Here is a 20191-nt window from a genome sequence, read left to right on the forward strand (position 1 = left end):
GTTGCGCGCGTTTGTGTGGTTCTGTGTGTGGTTGTGTGTGTGCGTGCGTGTGTGTGTCTCAGTATGTGCATGTAGGCCGGCAGGCATACATGCGTGTAACAGGGCCTCTTCTCTCAGCTGCTGACCAGTGCGTTGCTTCCTTCTCGTTCCAGGTATGCCCCTGAGCCTGGACTGCAAGGCCTTCTTCGGATACAGTGGAGAGTCCAGGCCAATCATCTACTGGATGAAGGGGGAAAAGTTTGTGGAGGAGCTGGCAGGTCACATTAAAGAGAGTGAAGTCAGGTACCGTGTCTAACTGCACAGCTTTCCTCGTTTCTTTTTCAATGATAGAAGCGTCTCCTTTCTATTTGTTCAGTGGCAAGTGAAGGTCACAACCCTTTGCGCTTCACATTTTGCTGCCTTTTGCTGCCTTGAAATGGCTCAAAGAAGAATGAATAGATACTGTATTCTTATTAGAGAACCAGATACTACGACTTGAATGGGCTGAGGGTTCATGCAGAGATACTGTATGAATATCACACCCTGGCCAAGAGGGGTCGTTTCTAAACAATGAAAACAAAATAAATATAAAAATACCTTTAAAAAAATGTCAGTGCAGGTGTAGGGAAAGCGCCACTGATGTTTACATTATTTATTACATTAATTAGTACAATTTGTGTTTTGATTGACTCAGTAGAGGAATAAGCCATTTGGAGGCTGGGGTCTGTATTGTGTGGCCATGGTATGGAAAGATAGCACGTTTTGCCAAGACAACAGGGTTAACACTGCTGATTTTCCAGTAGGGTCCTTTGGATCTGTATTGATCAGGGTCAGGACACTCATATAACTATCCAATGGATGGCACTCTACAAAGGGCAATGTCGCATTCACTGCCCTGGGGGATTGGCATTTGATCTTTAGACCAAGGGTAGAGTGCCCCCTTCTGGCCCTCCTACAGCATCTGGTTTCCCATTCAGGCACTGGCCACAACCAGCCCTACTCATCTTCAAAGGCCAGCCAGCAGTGGGATGTAGGGTGCTACACTGATGGACATTATATAATTTCATGAAGGTTATACTTCTCTTTGCACAATAAAAAACAAGTCTTACACAGTGTCAATGATGGTAGTTACTGCATATATTTTTATATATTTATTTCCACTAATATAGGGATTTATCGACTTAGCTAGATTGGGGATGATCTCCAGCAAAATAGATTACCTCTCACCTATATCTTCCCATGGGCAGTCGCACCCAAACAAAAGATTACTCTATAATGTAATAAGCGTTAATACTCAGGTTAGGGGGCACATGGACAAAAGCATGCATAGCAATGCACATTCATCACATTCATTTGTTGACGGTAAAATTCAGTCATTTTCTGTGTGCTCAAATTTCATTATTGAATGTTAGCCACTAGCTATCATGTATTTAGGTGACGCCATGGGCAATGAAAATTAGCCAGGGAGGGGAAGGCATTGTCAGCAGGGATTTTTCATCCATATCATGATTTAGCAACTCCCTCAGGCAGCTTGGGTCCCTGCAAAGCGAATTGAGTTCACAGGGTGAATGAATGTGAGCTCACACACTTTGAAAAACATGACTTTTTTGTTGGACAAGCAGTGTGGTACAAAGCAGAATGGCTTGGCATGGATGCTTAAGAGGAAGGCTTGCCTCAGTTTTCAACTCTCCCAAATCCGTTGCAATGGGCTGCAATTACATCTTTGTGTAGATTTTTTTTTTTTCACTTATTTTGGAAATTTGGAAATTGCGGGATAGTTAGGGAAGAAATCTAAATTCTTCCACGTTGAGATTGTAAGGCAGTAAAATGTGAAGACTACGCAGAGTGTGTGTGGATTTTCATTAGCAACTGTTTACACACACCCATATGGATCTGACAGGATATAATTTCCCCCCAATATTATGCCCATTAAATCTGTTGAGTAAGGTATTGTGGGTTTGAAATATCATCAGGAGTCATTAGGAGTGTGATGTGCCACTGGTCAGACCCTGAGTTGTCCACAGTGACTGAGCGTGTATTATCTCTATCCACATGGGGGAGTTTCAGCCATGGGGGAGTTTGTGTTTCAGTCGACCTGAGCAGTGGGACAATCCTCACTTTGCGAAACTGATCATTAGACACTCATTTAATTCTGGGAGAATTCAGCATCAAAACACTAGCTACTACTGAAAGCAGTGAGAGTTATAGGTTGTCCTCGCAGAAACCTTGATCTCCACAAAGAGAAGAGGGCTGGTTCATTTCCACATTAAGCTGTCGTGTAAATTGAAGCACACCTATTAAATGACAAATAACTGTCTCGCCTCCCCAGCCTGGTGTAGCATCTCCTACAACGGTACAGATTACATCTCAAATCATCTGAGCTGACTCAGAGCCCAGAGCCCACCGTGCTGTCTACTCCTGGCTCTCTCACCAACCAAACTAGGATGAATGTCTTTACAGCTGCGCAGATGACAGGGGGATAATACTGAAATGAATGAAGGAAAGCAGATATTAGGACTTGAATGGTCAGTGGGGGTTGATGCGGAGAAACTGTGCACAGGATAGTTAGAATTTGTGGACGGCAGTTGTTTTCTGTCTACCCAAATTTCATTGGTGAATGTCCAAGAATGATGACTAAGAAGGGAGAGAAGAAAAGCGTGCTTATTATAGAGGGTTTAATAAACAAAGGCTTGGACAGTCGTCAGGAGAAATACAGTATGTTTGAAAATTCATACAAAAAAGTCCATGTCAGGTTAGTGCAGTAAAATACTCTGACCCAGTTTCTCTCGACACTCCTGTTGGACTAATGCAATCTGAGAGGGAAGGAGTGAGACAAAAAGAGGATAGAGAGATTGAAAGTGCAATAGAAAGAGAGAAGGAAATGGACTGAGTGCATATTTGTGTGTATGTATGTACTGTGTGTGTTTCTCTGTTGCTGCCAATGCATCTGTCTGTGTGTTTCTGGGGAACCAAGTAAACAAGCGTGTCCAACTGTGAATATGCTCTACTGATGGGCAAGTGGGATCAGAATCCAGAACCTTTCACTCTGTACAAATCACCTGTCAGCCCCATGTCATCAGACTTCCCACTGACACTGTAAAGAGCTGATTTCTGTTTTAGGGTGTTGCATGTGAAGTGCTCCTGGGTCTGAATTTACTCAAACCACAGACAGACCATGTTTTGTTTTCCTCCAACTAAGTGACCAAAGCAGCAGGGAAACCAATTTCATCCCTAAATACATCTCCTCACCACCCGTAGACACACCTCCTTACCATCCCTAGTTACACCTCCTTACCATCCCTAGTTACACCTCCTCACCACCCGTAGACACACCTCCTTACCATCCCTAGACACACCTCCTTACAACCCCTAGTTACACCTCCTCACCACCGCTAGATACACCTCCTTACCACCTCTAGACACACCTCCTTACCACCCCTAGTTACACCTCCTTACCACTTCTAGTAACACCTCCTTACCACCTCTAGATACACCTCCTTACCACCTCTAGTAACACCTCCTTTCCACCTCTAGATAAACCTCGGGTACCACACCTAGACACACCTCCATACCACCCCCAGACACACCTCCTTACCACCTCTGCTAACACCTCTGTACCACCCCTAAACACACCTTCTTACCACCTCTCGTAACACCTCCTTACCACTCCTAGACACACCTCCTTACCACCTCTAGTAACACCTCCTTACCACCTCTAGTAACACCTCCTTACCACCTCAAGATACACCTCCTTACTACAACTTATAACACCTCCTACCCACCTCTAGATACACCTCCTTAACACCCCTCGTAACACTTCCTTACCACCTCTAATTACACCTCTTTACCACCTCTAGTGAGACCTCCTTACCAGCTCTAGTAACACCTCCTTTCCACCTCTAGATACACCTCCTTTGCACCTCTAGATACACCTCCTTACCAGATCTAGTAACACCTCCTTACTACACCTTGTAACACCTCCTCACCATCCCTAGTAACACCGTCTCACCACTCCTAGTAACACCTCCTTACCACCTCTGCTAACACCTCTGTACCACCCCTAAACACACCTTCTTACCACCTCTCGTAACACCTCCTTACCACTCCTAGACACACCTCCTTACCACCTCTAGTAACACCTCCTTACCACCTCTAGTAACACCTCCTTACCACCTCAAGATACACCTCCTTACTACAACTTATAACACCTCCTACCCACCTCTAGATACACCTCCTTAACACCCCTCGTAACACTTCCTTACCACCTCTAATTACACCTCTTTACCACCTCTAGTGAGACCTCCTTACCAGCTCTAGTAACACCTCCTTACCACCTCTAGACACACCTCCTTACCACCCCTAGTTACACCTCCTTACCACTTCTAGTAACACCTCCTTACCACCTCTAGATACACCTCCTTACCACCTCTAGTAACACCTCATTTCCACCTCTAGATAAACCTCGGTACCACACCTAGACACACCTCCATACCACCCCCAGACACACCTCCTTACCACCTCTGCTAACACCTCTGTACCACCCCTAAACACACCTTCTTACCACCTCTCGTAACACCTCCTTACCACTCCTAGACACACCTCCTTACCACCTCTAGTAACACCTCCTTACCACCTCTAGTAACACCTCCTTACCACCTCAAGATACACCTCCTTACTACAACTTATAACACCTCCTTCCCACCTCTAGATACACCTCCTTAACACCCCTCGTAACACTTCCTTACCACCTCTAATTACACCTCTTTACCACCTCTAGTAAGACCTCCTTTCCACCTCTAGATACACCTCCTTTGCACCTCTAGATACACCTCCTTACCAAATCTAGTAACACCTCCTTACTACACCTTGTAACACCTCCTCACCATCCCTAGTAACACCGTCTCACCACCCCTAGTAACACCTCCTTAGCACCTCTAGTTACACCTCCTTACCACCTCTGCTAACACCTCTGTACCACCCCTAAATACACCTACTTACCACCTCTCGTAACACCTCCTTACCACTCCTAGACACACTTCCTTACCACCCCTAGTAACACCTCCTCACCACCCCTAGTAACACTTCCTCACCACCCCTAGTAACACCTCCTCACCACCCCTAGTAACACCTCCTTACCACCTCAAGATACACCTCCTTACTACAACTTATAACACCTCCTACCCACCTCTAGATAAACCTCCTTAACACCCCTCGTAACACATCCTTACCACCTCTAGATACACCTCCTTACCACCTCTAGATACACCTCCTTACCACCTCTAGTAACACCTCCTTACCACCTCTAGATACACCTTGTTACCAGCCCTAGTAACACCTCCTTACCACCTCTAGATACACCTCCTTATCAGCCCTGGTAACACCTCCTTACCACCTCTAGATACACCTCCTTTCCATTTCTAGATACACCTTCTTACCACCCCTAGTTACACCTCCTTACCACCTCTAGATACACCTCCTTACCACCCCTAGTAACACCTCCTTACCACCTCCAGATACACTTCCTTATCAGCCCTAGTAACACCTCCTTACCACCTCTAGATACACCTCCTTACCACCTTTAGTAACACCTCCTTACCACCTCTAGATACACCTCCTTACCACCTCTAGTAACACCTCCTTACCACCTCTAGATACACCTTGTTACCAGCCCTAGTAACACCTCCTTACCACCTCTAGATACACCTCCTTATCAGCCCTGGTAACACCTCCTTACCACCTCTAGATACACCTCCTTTCCATTTCTAGATACACCTTCTTACCACCCCTAGTTACACCTCCTTACCACCTCTAGATACACCTCCTTACCACCCCTAGTAACACCTCCTTACCACCTCCAGATACACTTCCTTATCAGCCCTAGTAACACCTCCTTACCACCTCTAGATACACCTCCTTACCACCTTTAGTAACACCTCCTTACCACCTCTAGATACACCTCCTTACCACCTCTAGTAACACCTCCTTACCACCTCTAGATACACCTCCTTACCACCTCTTGATACACCTCTTTACCACCTCTAGTAACACCTCTAGATACACCTCCTTACCACCTCTAGATACACCTCCTTACCACCTCTAGTAACACCTCCTTACCACCTCTAGATACACCTCCTTACCACCTCTAGATACACCTCCTTACCACCTCTAGTAACACCTCCTTACCACCTCTTGTAACACCTCCTTACCACCTCTAGTAACACCTCCTTACCACCTCTAGATACACCTCCTTACCACCTCTAGTAACACCTCCTTACTACCTCTAGATACACCTCCTTACCACCTCTTGATACACCTCTTTACCACCTTTAGTAACACCTCCTACCCACCTCTAGATACACCTCCTTACCACCTCTAGTAACACCTCCTTACCACCTCTAGATACACCTCCTTACCACCTCTAGTAACACCTCCTTACCACCTCTAGATACACCTCCTTACCACCTCTAGTAACACCTCCTTACCACCTCTAGTAACACCTCCTTACCACCTCTAGATACACCTCCTTACCACCTCTAGATACACCTCCTTACCACCTATAGTAACACCTCCTTACCACCTCTAGATACACCTCCTTACCACCTCTAGTAACACCTCCTTACCACCTCTAGATACACCTCCTTACCACCTCTTGATACACCTCTTTACCACCTCTAGTAACACCTCTAGATACACCTCCTTACCACCTCTAGTAACACCTCCTTACCACCTCTAGTAACACCTCCTTACCACCTCTAGATACACCTCCTTACCACCTCTAGATACACCTCCTTACCACCTATAGTAACACCTCCTTACCACCTCTAGATACACCTCCTTACCACCTCTAGTAACACCTCCTTACCACCTCTAGATACACCTCCTTACCACCTCTAGTAACACCTCCTTACCACCTCTAGATACACCTCCTTACCACCTCTAGATACACCTACTTGCTACACCTTGTAACACCTCCTTACATTTATTAGATGAGCATTATCCTCCTTAAGTAAAATCCATGTTCAGATTTAACATTGTCGCACCCCCAATACCCTGCCCCTCCTTCCCCCTTCCTCTCCCTCCCTCCCCCTCTCTGCCTTTCCCCTCCCTCCCTGAGCACTGACATCTGTATAAGCGATAAATCACACTCAGGCCCCACGCCGCTGAGACCCATCAATCTGCTGCCACGGCGATGTGGCAGGGCGTGGTCCTCGGGCCGATAGCACCCTAGAGTCGACCAGAGACGGGGATTACGGCTAATAACCCCACGCCACAAACTCCCCGCCCTCCTCTCTGTGCAGCATGGAGGCTTCCCACGGCACGCTCCATCAGCCTGGCCTGAGCCGTCAGGCTGCCCTCCATTCAGCACTCCTCTGGAAAAACACGCTACATGAGGCCCGACACCGACCAGGCCAGTGAGATAAACTGACGAGGGGTGGGAGGGCAGGCACACACACACAGTCCACTTCTCCGCCTGCCGCGTCCGAGCTTGTGCGCACATTCGTGTGTGCGTGTGCGCGTGTGCGTGTGTGTGTGTGTGTGTGAGCTCCAGCTTGATGAAAGTCAACAGCAGGACTGCGGGCAGAACCTCTGCCTAACGAGGATGATCCCGGCGCCGACCTCTTGTTAGCTGAAACCAGGGCTCAGTCTAAAACAGGCCCCTGGAAGAACTATACCTCCACCCCACCATTGCTCACTGTGAACCTGAAGGCCCCAGTCTGAGGTTCTCCTCTCTCCTCCGCAACAGAGTACTGAAGGAGTATCTAGGGGAGAAGGAGGTGGAGCTGTCCCTGACTTTTGACGCAGTGGAGGAGACGGATCTAGGAAACTACACCTGCTGCGTGGAAAACCACATCGGACGGAGCAGTGGCAGCGCCATCCTACAGAAGAAAGGTACGCCGTCTCAACAGCTCCGCCGTATGCTAACGCTGCTGCTGTGACAGCAACACTTTAGGCAAACAGATTATGGGTAATGTCTCCCTGGGGAAGGCGCCATCTCACCTCCCTCACCGCCTTCTCCTGGAGGCAGGCATCCTGCTGGGCCTCTTCTAATGGGGAGGTAATTAAAGCTACGACTGATGGGGACCTTCAGTCATCTGGCCCATTCCCTCCAGAGGACTGGCGAGGGACAGCATGGTCTGATACAGTGATTCCCATTCGGGGTGAAATTGATCAGAGAAGTCAGGGTAACATTTTCACACACAGTACTATGGCAATTGGGCAAATAACACTGGTGAAAGATTGAGTGTGTAATAATACCCTTTGCTCATTTGGGCAGTGACTAATTTAAAGCCTATTTTAATGTCCTCCATATTTGGCTAATACTTTATGTCATGCTTTATGTATCCTTCAATTACATTAAAGGGAAGGATTCAGGCTAAACCAAGAATTATACTCTGAGAAATGGGTCATTCCACTAATTGTTCCTTTTGAGGAGTTTATTCTGATCAAATACCTTTACATTCCACTAGTATTTCGCTTTCTGTCGTAAGCAAAACACCACAAGAATTTAAATATAGAAAATGACTGTAGTTTGTGCCATTAAATGACAAATAAAGGGAGAGGCTTGACCCTTACTTGATTGATGATTCTGTATTAAATCAGACAAGTGAGGGACAATTAAAAGCAAGCTTCAAAAAATATATATAATTGTTAAAACATTTCCAGACTCTGTATTTTTGGGTAACTGAGTCTGTTAACAACATACAACCACAGAAGTTGCCCCCAAATTGTGGGCCTATGTCATATTCTTGTCAACTTTCACCGTTAGATTGTCAATGTGTCTTTAGGTATTTTATTTGAAAAGACAAAAGTTTCACCATTCAGTTATATTCACATGAAGAGTTGAAATTAGGTGCATGAAATGAATGATTAACTTGAAATGACCTTGTCAAGCAACAAAATATCTTCCTAGAAGTTAGATTGAGTGCTGTGCACAACATGTAGTATTTTTGTAAGCCTTCAATTAATCACTGAAATCTTTGAATATGTGGTTATACTTTTTAATAAATTTAATATTTAATATAACAGACTTTAAAGAAGACTTAAATTCAGCCGGTGTACGTTTCAAATATCAAATGTTTTCCTGGAAAAACCCAAATAATACATTCATGAGGAGATTGTATGGAAATGGGTAGATGTATGAGTTACTGGAAATCATGCCCACTGAATGAGCAGGAGTTTGCAGAGAGCAGAGTTTGATATTCTTTCCTCTTTTTTTAGGAAGGGCAGATATGCTTGAGCCCCGGCATTACAAGTGTAAACCATTTTATTGCTGAGAGCAAATTTGTGTTGCAGTAACAAACTCCCTCCATGAATAATAGGCTGCTGCATGTGCATCAGCACAGCATTGTAGTAGGTCAGGAAGGCCAAAACCATTCTAATGGAATCAAAGATAATACTTACATGTTTTATGTACAATATTGCATGAAAGATTCGTCCCAAATGCTCTCCTGACCTCCAAAACAGCTGAGTCATCATCTCAAGGCATTGTTCTGGCTTAAGTGTCTAGTTTCTCAAGGAAAACAATTCATTCAAAAACCTATTTCAGCCCCTCAAGCACATTTGTACATCCATTAATGAGGAAAGTAGCATAATTTGAACCTATTAACTTTAGGCTCAGAGGCAAACAATGAACTGTATATTTTATATAGCTATTTAAATTGAGGGAAAGATGCAAATGACTAACATGTAGGGAACCCCAGACTGGACCAGACAGTCCTATTATTGGAGTACAAAATTCATCTCAGATATTTGGTCCACAGTTATGTCCCTTTAAAACACTAGATCCTTCCCTGAGCCCTTTAGAAATGTTGCTCAGCCAATACTTTTAAAGGGTTCTAAATCTGTGTACTTGGTTAGTTATTATCCATAACTATTTGATAAGCCCCCTGTTTTTGTCTCTCTAGCCCATCTTTTTATTTTATTTTGCCTTCTAAACTCTCACTTGTGCATATAAATGGTTAATAAAATGCAAATGAATTTAAAAACTATTGATAAGAATAGAAAGGGAGAGAACCAAATTAGTTTGCACCATGTTCCAGGAGGACTGGCCCTGCAGTGTGACTACAGAGACCTCTGCTGGTCACTGCTCACCACTCCCAACTGAAACCAACTGGAGGAACACATTAGAAATAAGAATACTTGTGGCTTCTACTTACAGTATTGATCTGTAGTGTTAATATGTGGGATGTTAGAGTAATGCTCGCAGTGAATGGTAAGGGAATGCTCTTGTAGCTGAATGGTGTCTTTCTAAGTCTACTATTTCACAGCGAGCACTGCTGAAGTGTTGTATCTCAGTATCCTTTAACAGATATAGATCCTACATTCCTGTTATGGTTGCACATACCTGTTTTGATCAACAGAATGCCAGCCCCTCAGTGCTCTCTTCCTGAAGGTGTTATGATGAGTTTACAGAGGAATGTGTTGTCAGCCCAGCCTACCATGTAACACTGTGCTGTGTGTCAATGACAAGGGGCCCTACAGATAGTGTAATGTTTGACAGCTGCGGGATGAGAAATTATACTGCTATCATCTGGACTGACAGCCGCTAAGATTTATGGCTTATATTTGGTTAATGGCAGCAGGGCAAACATGAATGATTATGGCTAGTTTCACACAAACACACGCACGCACACACACGCACTCACACACAAAGTACACACATGTTTTTGCGGTAATGTGTGTGAAAGCAAAAAGGAAACATTACCATATCTCTCCATTTATGCAAATGTTCCTGTATAAAGCTTATAAATGAGAGTTCATTTGAAGTCAATCCAGATGAATCGCTCGGTCCTTTTTTTCTCTCAGAATACTTGGATACACATTATAGGGCTCCAAGAACGCTGAACAAAAGCTTCTGTTGACAGTGCAAAGAAAACCGCCTTTCGTAGAAAGATACTGAACGAGTATGATGCAAAAGGTTTTAATGAGTAATGTTAGTGTGGCAGTGTCTCGTCTGCTCCTTCTCTTTAGTACTTATCCACAGTGTCTCTCTGTGTCAGTGTCTCCATATCTGTGTGTCTATCTTCTGTAAAATACGCATATCACATATGTGTGTCTCCATGTCCTCCACCAGATATGTACAGGCTGGAGCTGGCTGGTGGACTGGGAGCCATCCTGCTGCTACTGGGCGTCTTCACAGCCATCTACAGGTGCTATAACGTGGAGATCATGCTTTGCTACCGGAGGCACTTTGGAAGTGACGAGACAGAGGATGGTGAGTGTATGTCACCTGAGTTAGAGCTCGCCGTGTCTTACATGGCCAGCCTTGTGCCTGTAGCCCCCCCAACCCCCCCCCCCCTCCCCCCCCGAGAGACGGTTAGAATCTCAGAGCAGCGAAAAGGTCAGTCACAGCTCACAGAACCCCGTAGAGTGGAAGAGAAGCAGGTTTCTCACTGTATTAAGGAATCTCCCAAGAGAAAATTACTATGTGCTTGAAATTAATGAGAACTAGAGCCGGTTCTCTGACCCTTATTTTCTCGATGCACACTGTTTTCAGAATAAGTTTCCATTTTAGCCACTTATCTCAGTAGTTGTCACTATCCACACTTGTTTGTTTTAGTATTTATCATTTCACAGTGCTTTGACATTTGTATCACCTTAGACCTCTTTACTAAGTCTCCATAGTAGAGTCATGTCATATTTATATTGAATTCTGATTTGGTGACAGAAAACCATGTCTTTTATCCTCAGACAACAAGGAGTATGATGCATATTTGTCATACACAAAAGTGGAGCTTGATTCAACGGACAGGAGCTCCAGTGAAGAGGAGCAGTTTGCTCTGGAAATCCTGCCAGATGTTCTGGAGAAACACTATGGATACAAGCTGTTCATCCCTGACCGGGACCTCATTCCCAGCAGCCACAGCAGTGAGTGATCACACGCTCCCTCTCCCATTCATCAATCACTCCTCCATCAATTCCACCCTCACTCTCTTCCTGAATCCATCCCTTCCTCTGTCCTTCTCTTCCACATTCCCTTTCTTTCTCTCCCCCTGCCCTGCTTTCCTCCATATACCCATTCCATCCCTCCATCCTCTTCCGTCTCCTGTCCTCATTCCCTTCACCACCACCCCCGACCACCACCACCATCACCCCTCCCCCTTCCTGTCTCTCATGAGAGGGCTTCTCCCCAATGCCCAGAATTAATTTGACTGTCAAGAAGAATCAATACAAATGCACATCTTAATCTCCTCCGCCATGGTTCTTTTGCTTTTGTCATCGTTTCACATTCAGAGACAAAAATATGCCAATCTATATGAGGTGGTGTGTTTTGTGGTGTGCTTTGAGGGCCAGCATATATTGCGCGATCTGTCAATGCCGGATCCCCCATTCCAAGCCTTCCAGGCAGCTACTGTTCCATTTATTGGTGTCAGCATTTTACTTGAGAGTATAATTGGTGTTACAAGTCTGGGAAAGGCAGAGAGGAAATGTATTTGTGGTTTACCAGTGTTTTACATGAGCTTGATGTATGTCAATTCATCTTGGTATTCTTTACACACCGAAAAAGGTACACACACATAAGCCCACAAACACACCCACAACGTTCTCCCCACATAAACACACGTACAGCGCAACCTCGTCCCCTTTACACGCACACAACTTACCCCCCTAGCAAGCACACACAACCTTCCCCCAACACAAGCACACACGCACAACTTTCCGCCTACAAAAACACACACACACAACCGTCCCCCCCACACAAACATACACACAACCATCCCCCCACACAAACATGCACACAACCATCCCCTCACACAAACACACACACAATCTTCCCCCCACACAAACACACACACAACATTCCCCCCACACAAACACACACACAATCTTCCCCCCACACAAACACACACACAACCATCCCCTCACACAAACACACACAACCATCCCCCGACACAAATATACACAAAAACACACAGCCTTCCCCCCACACAAACATTTCAGTGGAGGGATAAATCCCTATTTATCCCTCCACTGATGGCATTTCTTCCTGTAAATGATGCTCTCTCCTAAATATCTTATTAACTAACGTCCATTCCTTGGAAAACTTAGCATGCAATGCATCAAAATGAACCTAAATGTCGTTGGGCTGGCGAAAGCCGTGCTTACATAAACTGCTTTTAAGTGTGTTTTCTGGCCGGCGTGCCATGGAACCCACTAGGGTGTATTGATAGTTGGGAAATTGCTGTGTAGGTAATGAATTATAGATAGATGTTCAGTTCACTGCGTGCCGTCATTAGTACCAACACATTTACAGATCAGGCCAACATGATCAAATAACAGAATTTGTTCAAAAAGAGAAAAAATCGAGGAAGAGGGAGAGAGGAGTGAGGTGGGGGTGGGGGGAGGATGGGGGGGCAGGTTCACTGGCACGTATTTGGATTAATTGATTTACATAATCATCAGTAAATGAAAAAAGGAAAACGACTCTCTAGCTCAGTCCCGCCTGTACAAATTGTACTATTTATGCACTGCAAATTGACCGTGAAATTGCAATGTGTTGTTGCTCTTCCATCATTAATTTTGTTAGGAACTGGCAAGAGATGAAAGGAAGAGCATTTCAAACCAAATACACGACACAGCCTAAGCAAGGTTAATATTTATGCATGTCCTTACTAATTAAATATTTGTGTTTTTTTCTTTATTAAATATATTTGTAGCGTATATAAATGTTGTAAAGATCTTTTTGACCTATTTAAACTCCATCATCAGCACAGTATTAAAAGAATAAGTAAATAGGCATGAACATTCATATATTCCCAAAATATATCATGTCTGGAGTTTGGACATTTTCCCCCGATACATATTTATGCTTGAACCTATTGGAGATTGGTCCATGAGAAACATAATAGTGGCTCAGTATCCATACTAAAGGAGACTTGTGGCCTGGTGGGAAAAACATCATGAACAGTGGAGCTGTGCCGCTGCCCTTTTTTCTGTTCTCGTGTGCTCAACATTAACCTCATTATCGCTCCACTACATTGTTAAATTTCCACACACAAGTAAGGAGAAACATTCTCATTTGTGAGGAGGCTTTTGCTTCGCTACTCAATGTGCTCAGTCAGAGGACTATTTTCAGGGTGCCACTAATACCTCCATATTGAAAAGGTCTGACACACTATCTTTCATCATAAGCCGGGAATATCATGATAGACAGTCTCAAGCTTCCATAGCTCCAGTGCCGCCGCATAAATGTGTGTGGTGGATTGCTTTGAACAAGGTCCCCCCACACAGCACATTATTCAGCTGAGGTCGCTGCCTGAAATCCCATTCCCCCATGAAAAGTATTTCTAAGTGAGCAATATAACACAATCCTATATGTGTAATCTTTTCATATGTTCCCCTTAAGCCACATTGATTAAGCTGCATGGGCGTGAAGAATTATCATTCAAATGTGAATTGGGTCTGAGTAATATTTAGTAGGAATGCCACAGACCCACTGTAACTCACTCTCTAGACTAGATAATACAAATGTATGCTGCTCAAGGGAAGGTGTGGTGGTTTTCTTTTATAGCCGTCTTTGTTCAGGGGGTTTATTCCTAAATACATGCTCTGTTAACCACAGTCTGGATACAATGCTGTGCAAAGGAAGTTAGAGATCAGCACAAAGAAACGCTGTATCCAGGGTTTGAGTCTGCTGTATGCTTAGGCCTTTTAGTGTTTACTTTTCTTTTTTTCCTTCATGAGGTCCCTTTGATAATGCTATCTAATGTGAATATAGGCCTTATGTTGGCTTTCAGATGCCATTTCCTTTAAAGGTCTAGTGCAGTCATTTTCATCTCTATCATATCATTTATTGGTAACAATTACGTTTTTACTGTGATTGTCTTTTAATTAAACCACCTTATTATGAACGACCAATTTCTCAAGCAAAACGTTTGTTAGGACCATCAAAAGTGTTAAAAGGAAAACTGGCGCATAGGTTTGACTTTCTCTTATTGGTGCCCTGACTCATTTACCAGAAGGCAGGCCAGAACCCTATCCCACGAAAACAGGACCAGAAATTCAGGCAGGCCAAAACCCTATCAGACGAAAACAGGACCAGAAATTCAGGCAGGCCAAAACCCTATCCCACGAAAACAGGACCAGAAATTCAGGCAGGCCAAAACCCTATCAGACGAAAACAGGACCAGAAATTCAGGCAGGCCAAAACCCTATCCCACGAAAACAGGACCAGAAATTCAGGCAGGCCAAAACCCTATCAGACGAAAACAGGACCAGAAATTCAGGCAGGCCAAAACCCTATCCCAAGAAAACAGGACCAGAAATTCAGGCAGGCCAAAACCCTATCCCACGAAAACAGGACCAGAAATTCAGGCAGGCCAAAACCCTATCCCACGAAAACAGGACCAGAAATTCAGGCAGGCCAAAACCCTATCCCACGAAAACAGGACCAGAAATTCAGGCAGGCCAAAACCCTATCCCAAGAAAACAGGACCAGAAATTCAGGCAGGCCAACACCCTATCCCACGAAAACAGGACCAGAAATTCAGGCAGGCCAAAACCCTATCCCACGAAAACAGGACCAGAAATCCTGGCAGGGCAAAACCCTATCCCACGAAAACAGGACCAGAAATACAGGCAGGCCAAAATCCTATCCTACGAAAACAGGACCAGAAATTCAGGCTTTTTTTTCTAAACAGGACCCACACCAACAGGGCTTCCAACCTGATAGTGAGGACCTGAAGAGAGCTGGGACCACAGTCTCAAAGAAAACCATTAGTAACCCACTACACCGTCATGGATTAAAATCCTGCAGCGCACGCAAGGTCCCCCTGCTCAAGCCAGCACATGTCCAGGCCCGTCTGAAGTTTGCCAATGACCATCTGGATGATCCAGAGGAGGAATGGGAGAAGGTCATGTGGTCTGATGAGACAAAAATAGAGCTTTTTGGTCTAAACTCCACTCGCCATGTTTGGAGGAAGAAGAAGGATGAGTACATCCCCAAGAACACCATCCCAACCGTGAAGCATGGAGGTTGAAACATCATTCTTTGGGGATGCTTTTCTGCAAAGGGGATAGGACGACTGCACCGTATTGAGGGGAGGATGGATGGGGCCATGTATCATGGGATCTTGGCCAACAACCTCCTTCCCTCAGTAAGAGCATTGAAGATGGGTCGTGGCTGGGTTTTACAGCATGACAACGACCTGAAACACACAGCCAGGGCAACTAAGGAGTGGCTCCGTAAGAAGCATCTCAAGGTCCTGGAGTGGCCTAGCCAGTCTCCAGACCTGAACCCAATAGAAAATCTTTGGAGAGAGCTGAAAGTCCGTACTGCCCAGCGACAGCCCCGAAACCTGAAGGATCTGGAGAAGGTCTGTATGGAGGAGTGGGCCAAAATCCCTGCTGCAGTGTGTGCAAACCTAAACAAGAACTACAGGGAACGTATGATCTCTGTAATTGCAAACAAAGGTTTCTGTACCAAATATTAAGTTCTGGTTTTCTGATGTATCAAATACTTATGTCATGTCATGCAATACAATGCAAATGAATTACTTAAAAATCATAGTGTGATTTTCTGGATTTCTGTTTTAGATTCCGTCACTCACAGTTGAAGAGTACCTATGATAAAAATTACAGACTTCTACATGCTTTGTAAATGGGAAAACCTGGAAAATCGGCAGTGTATCAAATACTTGTTCTCCCCACTGTATATATAAAACACAGGAATACAGGAATACACTGGCCCTTTAAGATAGTATTGGTTCTCTATGGAAACGAGCTTGCCCAGATTGTGGTGTATGGGGTGAAGTTGGGTGTCAGTGAAGAGAGCTGAAAGGCTGTGTGGGGGTGGAGCAGTGTCTGTAGTGGTGGAACTGGCAGGGTAGGTGGATGTGGGTCGATCTGAGATGTGACACATGCAGGTGTAAAAGGCAGGGCCCTGCAGGAGAAGGGAGGAAACTGCAGACGATCACCCGGACTGAGCCAGCCGACAACAGGACTGCTTCACCCGCTAACAGCTAATATGCCTTTTACGTCTTAGCATCTCCGTCTTTCCTAATCCTTCGCTTCCTTCTTTCTATGATTTATGGACGACCTCCGTCAGAATGTGCTCAGCCCCGGGTTTAGGATGAATAAGTCAGGGTAATGTGAAGGCTATATACTGAGTAGTCATGTGTTTTTAAAAGGTGTCTTGTTGGGGTGATGCTGTCTGTTTGGTGGCAGAGTGGGAGTTGTGATGGGGAATGTAAAGTGACAGAGATCAGTGTGATGGTGGCTGTTGTGTTTTGTCAGCTCTCTGGTGGTTGTTTTAGACCAGCAGCTTGATGTTAGTGTTATTTGGGTAATTGACAAAAAAGCTTTTAAAGAGTGTTTTCTATTAATTATTATTAATTAGCTTTAAAACAAAATATTATCTTCACATGCCTGTAGGTCAATAACTAATGATTCCTATCTGGAATTATGTGGCAGGATCCCCATGTTTAGTCCTGTGAAATTATATTTATAATAAGACTCTCCTACCTTTATAAAGTTCATATTTTGACAATATTTCATAACATCACCAAATGTAATTGTAAATGTGTGCAAAATATGCAATTTACAGTTTTGTAATGAATTACACTGATTCATAAGACTTAACCTTAGATTTTTGAAGCTTATTTTATTTACAGTTTCACATATCAAAACTATAGAAATAATACAGGAGAAAACAAGTAGGAGTGTGTTGTGAGAAGATATATGCCATTTATTGTTCTATAAAATAACATGTGATCACACATTTAACAGATCATCAGATACATCAATTTCCCATCAACACCCTAAATGACCAAATAAACTGTAAAAAAAATGTTTTGGTTAAAGGTGCTAAAGGGCTTTTATATTTATACAGTTGTCATGTTTTAAAAATCCATCTACAGTAATAGTGGAATGATGGGATTTCACAGCATTCCTTACTGAACAGTGTTGTGTTTGACTGTGATATTTGTTTATTGATTTCCCCTTCTACGCCCACCATGGGAACGCTGTTTTCACTTTGTGGCTGAGGAATGCAAGCCAATATTGAAATCTTAATGCCCTGGTTTCAAAAAATCTACTCAAAATCATTCAATTGGTGTTAATGTGCAAAAAAATGTGTATGAAATAATTTTACCATCAAAATCACTGCATAATATATTTTATGTAACAGAAAAGGTGTTTAAAACTGGAAAATGATACCTAAAGGCTCCACTGTTATGGAGCAGGGAAGAAGGGATTTGGTTTGTATGGTGCATTATGTTATTGTAATACAGTATCCTCCATATCAGGGAGATATTTCATGTGGAGCACATTTCAGTGATATTATTTGACATGCTCTCTCTGTCTCTCTCTCTCTGATTCTATATCTCTCTCTCTCTCTCTACTTCTATATATCTCTTTCCACCTGTCTCTTCTCCTCTCTGTATCTCTTCCAGTCTACATTGAGGACCTGGCGCGGAGTGTAGAGCAGAGCAGACGGCTGATCATTGTGTTGACCCCCGAGTTTGTGGCCAAACGCGGCTGGAGCATCTTCCAGCTGGAGACACGGCTTCACAGCATGCTGGTGACTGGGGAGATCAAAGTGATCATGATCGAGTGTGCCGACCTGAAGAACGTCATCAACTACCAGGAAGTGGAGGCCCTGAAGCACACCATCAAAGTGCTCACCATCATCAAGTGGAGAGGCCCTAAGAGCAATGAGCTCAAGTCTAAGTTCTGGAAGCAGGTGATCTGCGAGATGCCGGTGAAGAGGAAGGAGGTACTGTCTCGCCGGCAGGTGCTGGACTCCGGGGAGCAGGGCCTGTTTGGTGACTTGCAGACAGTCTCCACCATTGCTATGACGACCACTTCTGCCTCGCTGGCACCAGCGCACCACGCTGAGATCCCAGACTTTAACCAGACGGGCCACCCCCAGATGAGACACTACTGCAGCCGCGGGTACGAGTATGAGATACCCAGCTCCCCCATGCGGATAGCCACCTTAAGTAACCGTCACATGTACTGCAATATCCCCATGACCCTGCTCAACGGGCAGGTAGCTCAGAACAACACGCTTGGAAAAAGTAAGCAGGAGATTCACTTGAACAGCACTTTTCTCCCTCTATCTGGAAGGGAACTCACAAGTGATATCTGGTAGACTGATACACAGCAACCGGCCTGATGGGTTGATGTTTTTTTCGGGTTTTTTTCTATCTGCATGAAGACTCATTTAGACAAAACACTGATCAAAAATGACTCTGGACACAGTAATTTCTCAAGAACTACTTTCAATAGCAATTAAATGTTTTCTGGATTTTCTTTTTTCTGTTCAGCCATAAAACGAAAAAAGGGAAAAAAAGGAGTCGCTCCAGTCATAATTTTCTTACTTGAAAAATGTCTCCTTTTTGGAGATGGGTAATAAATGAAAAAAAATCCTTGTTTTTAATGATCAAGGTATTGTTATTATGTACAGTTTTCATATCTTATAGACATTCATGATGATTTTAAGATTTTATTGGTGTATGAGTATGTGAGTGAATCCACATTTAAAGATTCTGACCTTGGATTTTTTTATTGGAGGGGGGGGGGCAGTTCTCATTACATCACAATTCTGTAAAGACAATGAACACATCATTCTCTGTGAGCTTAAACAATGTTACAGTATATTTAAGCAAATTAATAATGTTTGAATTGTCATTGTTTGAGGCCAATTAAATATGAATATTTGAAATGTTTAATACAATATTTGTTTGAGTTGTATTCTGTGACTCTACGGTAGTTGCTGTCTCTTCCTTTCTGTCTCTTACTTTGCTTTTCTTAGTTGTTCAAAACCAGAAGCACTCATTTTCTACTGAAATCCTCCCTAGCTTCACCTGCCTTCCTTCCTCTATATAGGCCATATTGTTTTCAGATGACTATTGATTTTTCTTCTTGAGGATGACCCACTCTCCAAAGGGTACAGATGGACTCAGCGTTCTGCTTTGGAAGGCGGTGATAGTATGGACTGAGCATATTGTAGAAATGAAAGGGAACTGAAATCACCTCAGCAATATTAGCTTTTTTCTCTTTTATTCTATTTATTTTGCAAAACAAGAAAGATAATAAAGAATCCTGCTCTTTTCATCATAAATTGCTCTTAGGTTGCCCTGCAATTCCTATCCTGACTCCATTCATTCTATTTGTCTGCAGTGTTTTTTTAATATAGCAGCCTCTTAGTTGTCTCATTGAGTTATAGAGGAATGATAAGCTGAAATATCCAGATTGTAACAAATATGGA

At 43.9% G+C, this 20191-nt stretch overlaps 1 protein-coding gene across 7 annotated transcripts in view; it reads left to right on the plus strand.

Moving 5' to 3' along the window:
• The window catches only part of il1rapl2 (interleukin 1 receptor accessory protein-like 2), a 245846-nt gene extending 226189 nt beyond the window's left edge, over positions 1 to 19657 (plus strand). For 6 of the 7 annotated variants that reach the window (XM_010899418.4, XM_010899425.4, XM_010899440.4 and 3 more), the window contains 6 exons: positions 153 to 282; positions 7278 to 7391; positions 7724 to 7869; positions 11054 to 11194; positions 11671 to 11847; positions 18372 to 19657. In XM_010899418.4, the coding sequence (XP_010897720.1) occupies positions 153 to 282; positions 7278 to 7391; positions 7724 to 7869; positions 11054 to 11194; positions 11671 to 11847; positions 18372 to 19072 (1409 nt within the window). In that variant the 3' untranslated portion in view covers positions 19073 to 19657. The remainder of the gene's footprint in view (positions 1 to 152; positions 283 to 7277; positions 7392 to 7723; positions 7870 to 11053; positions 11195 to 11670; positions 11848 to 18371) is intronic. The other variant, XM_020046018.3, reaches the window with a different exon arrangement.
• Positions 19658 to 20191: the final 534 nt, after the last annotated feature.

Source organism: Esox lucius, chromosome 4, assembly GCF_011004845.1.
Source record: "Esox lucius isolate fEsoLuc1 chromosome 4, fEsoLuc1.pri, whole genome shotgun sequence".
Taxonomy (NCBI): Eukaryota; Metazoa; Chordata; class Actinopteri; order Esociformes; family Esocidae; genus Esox; species Esox lucius.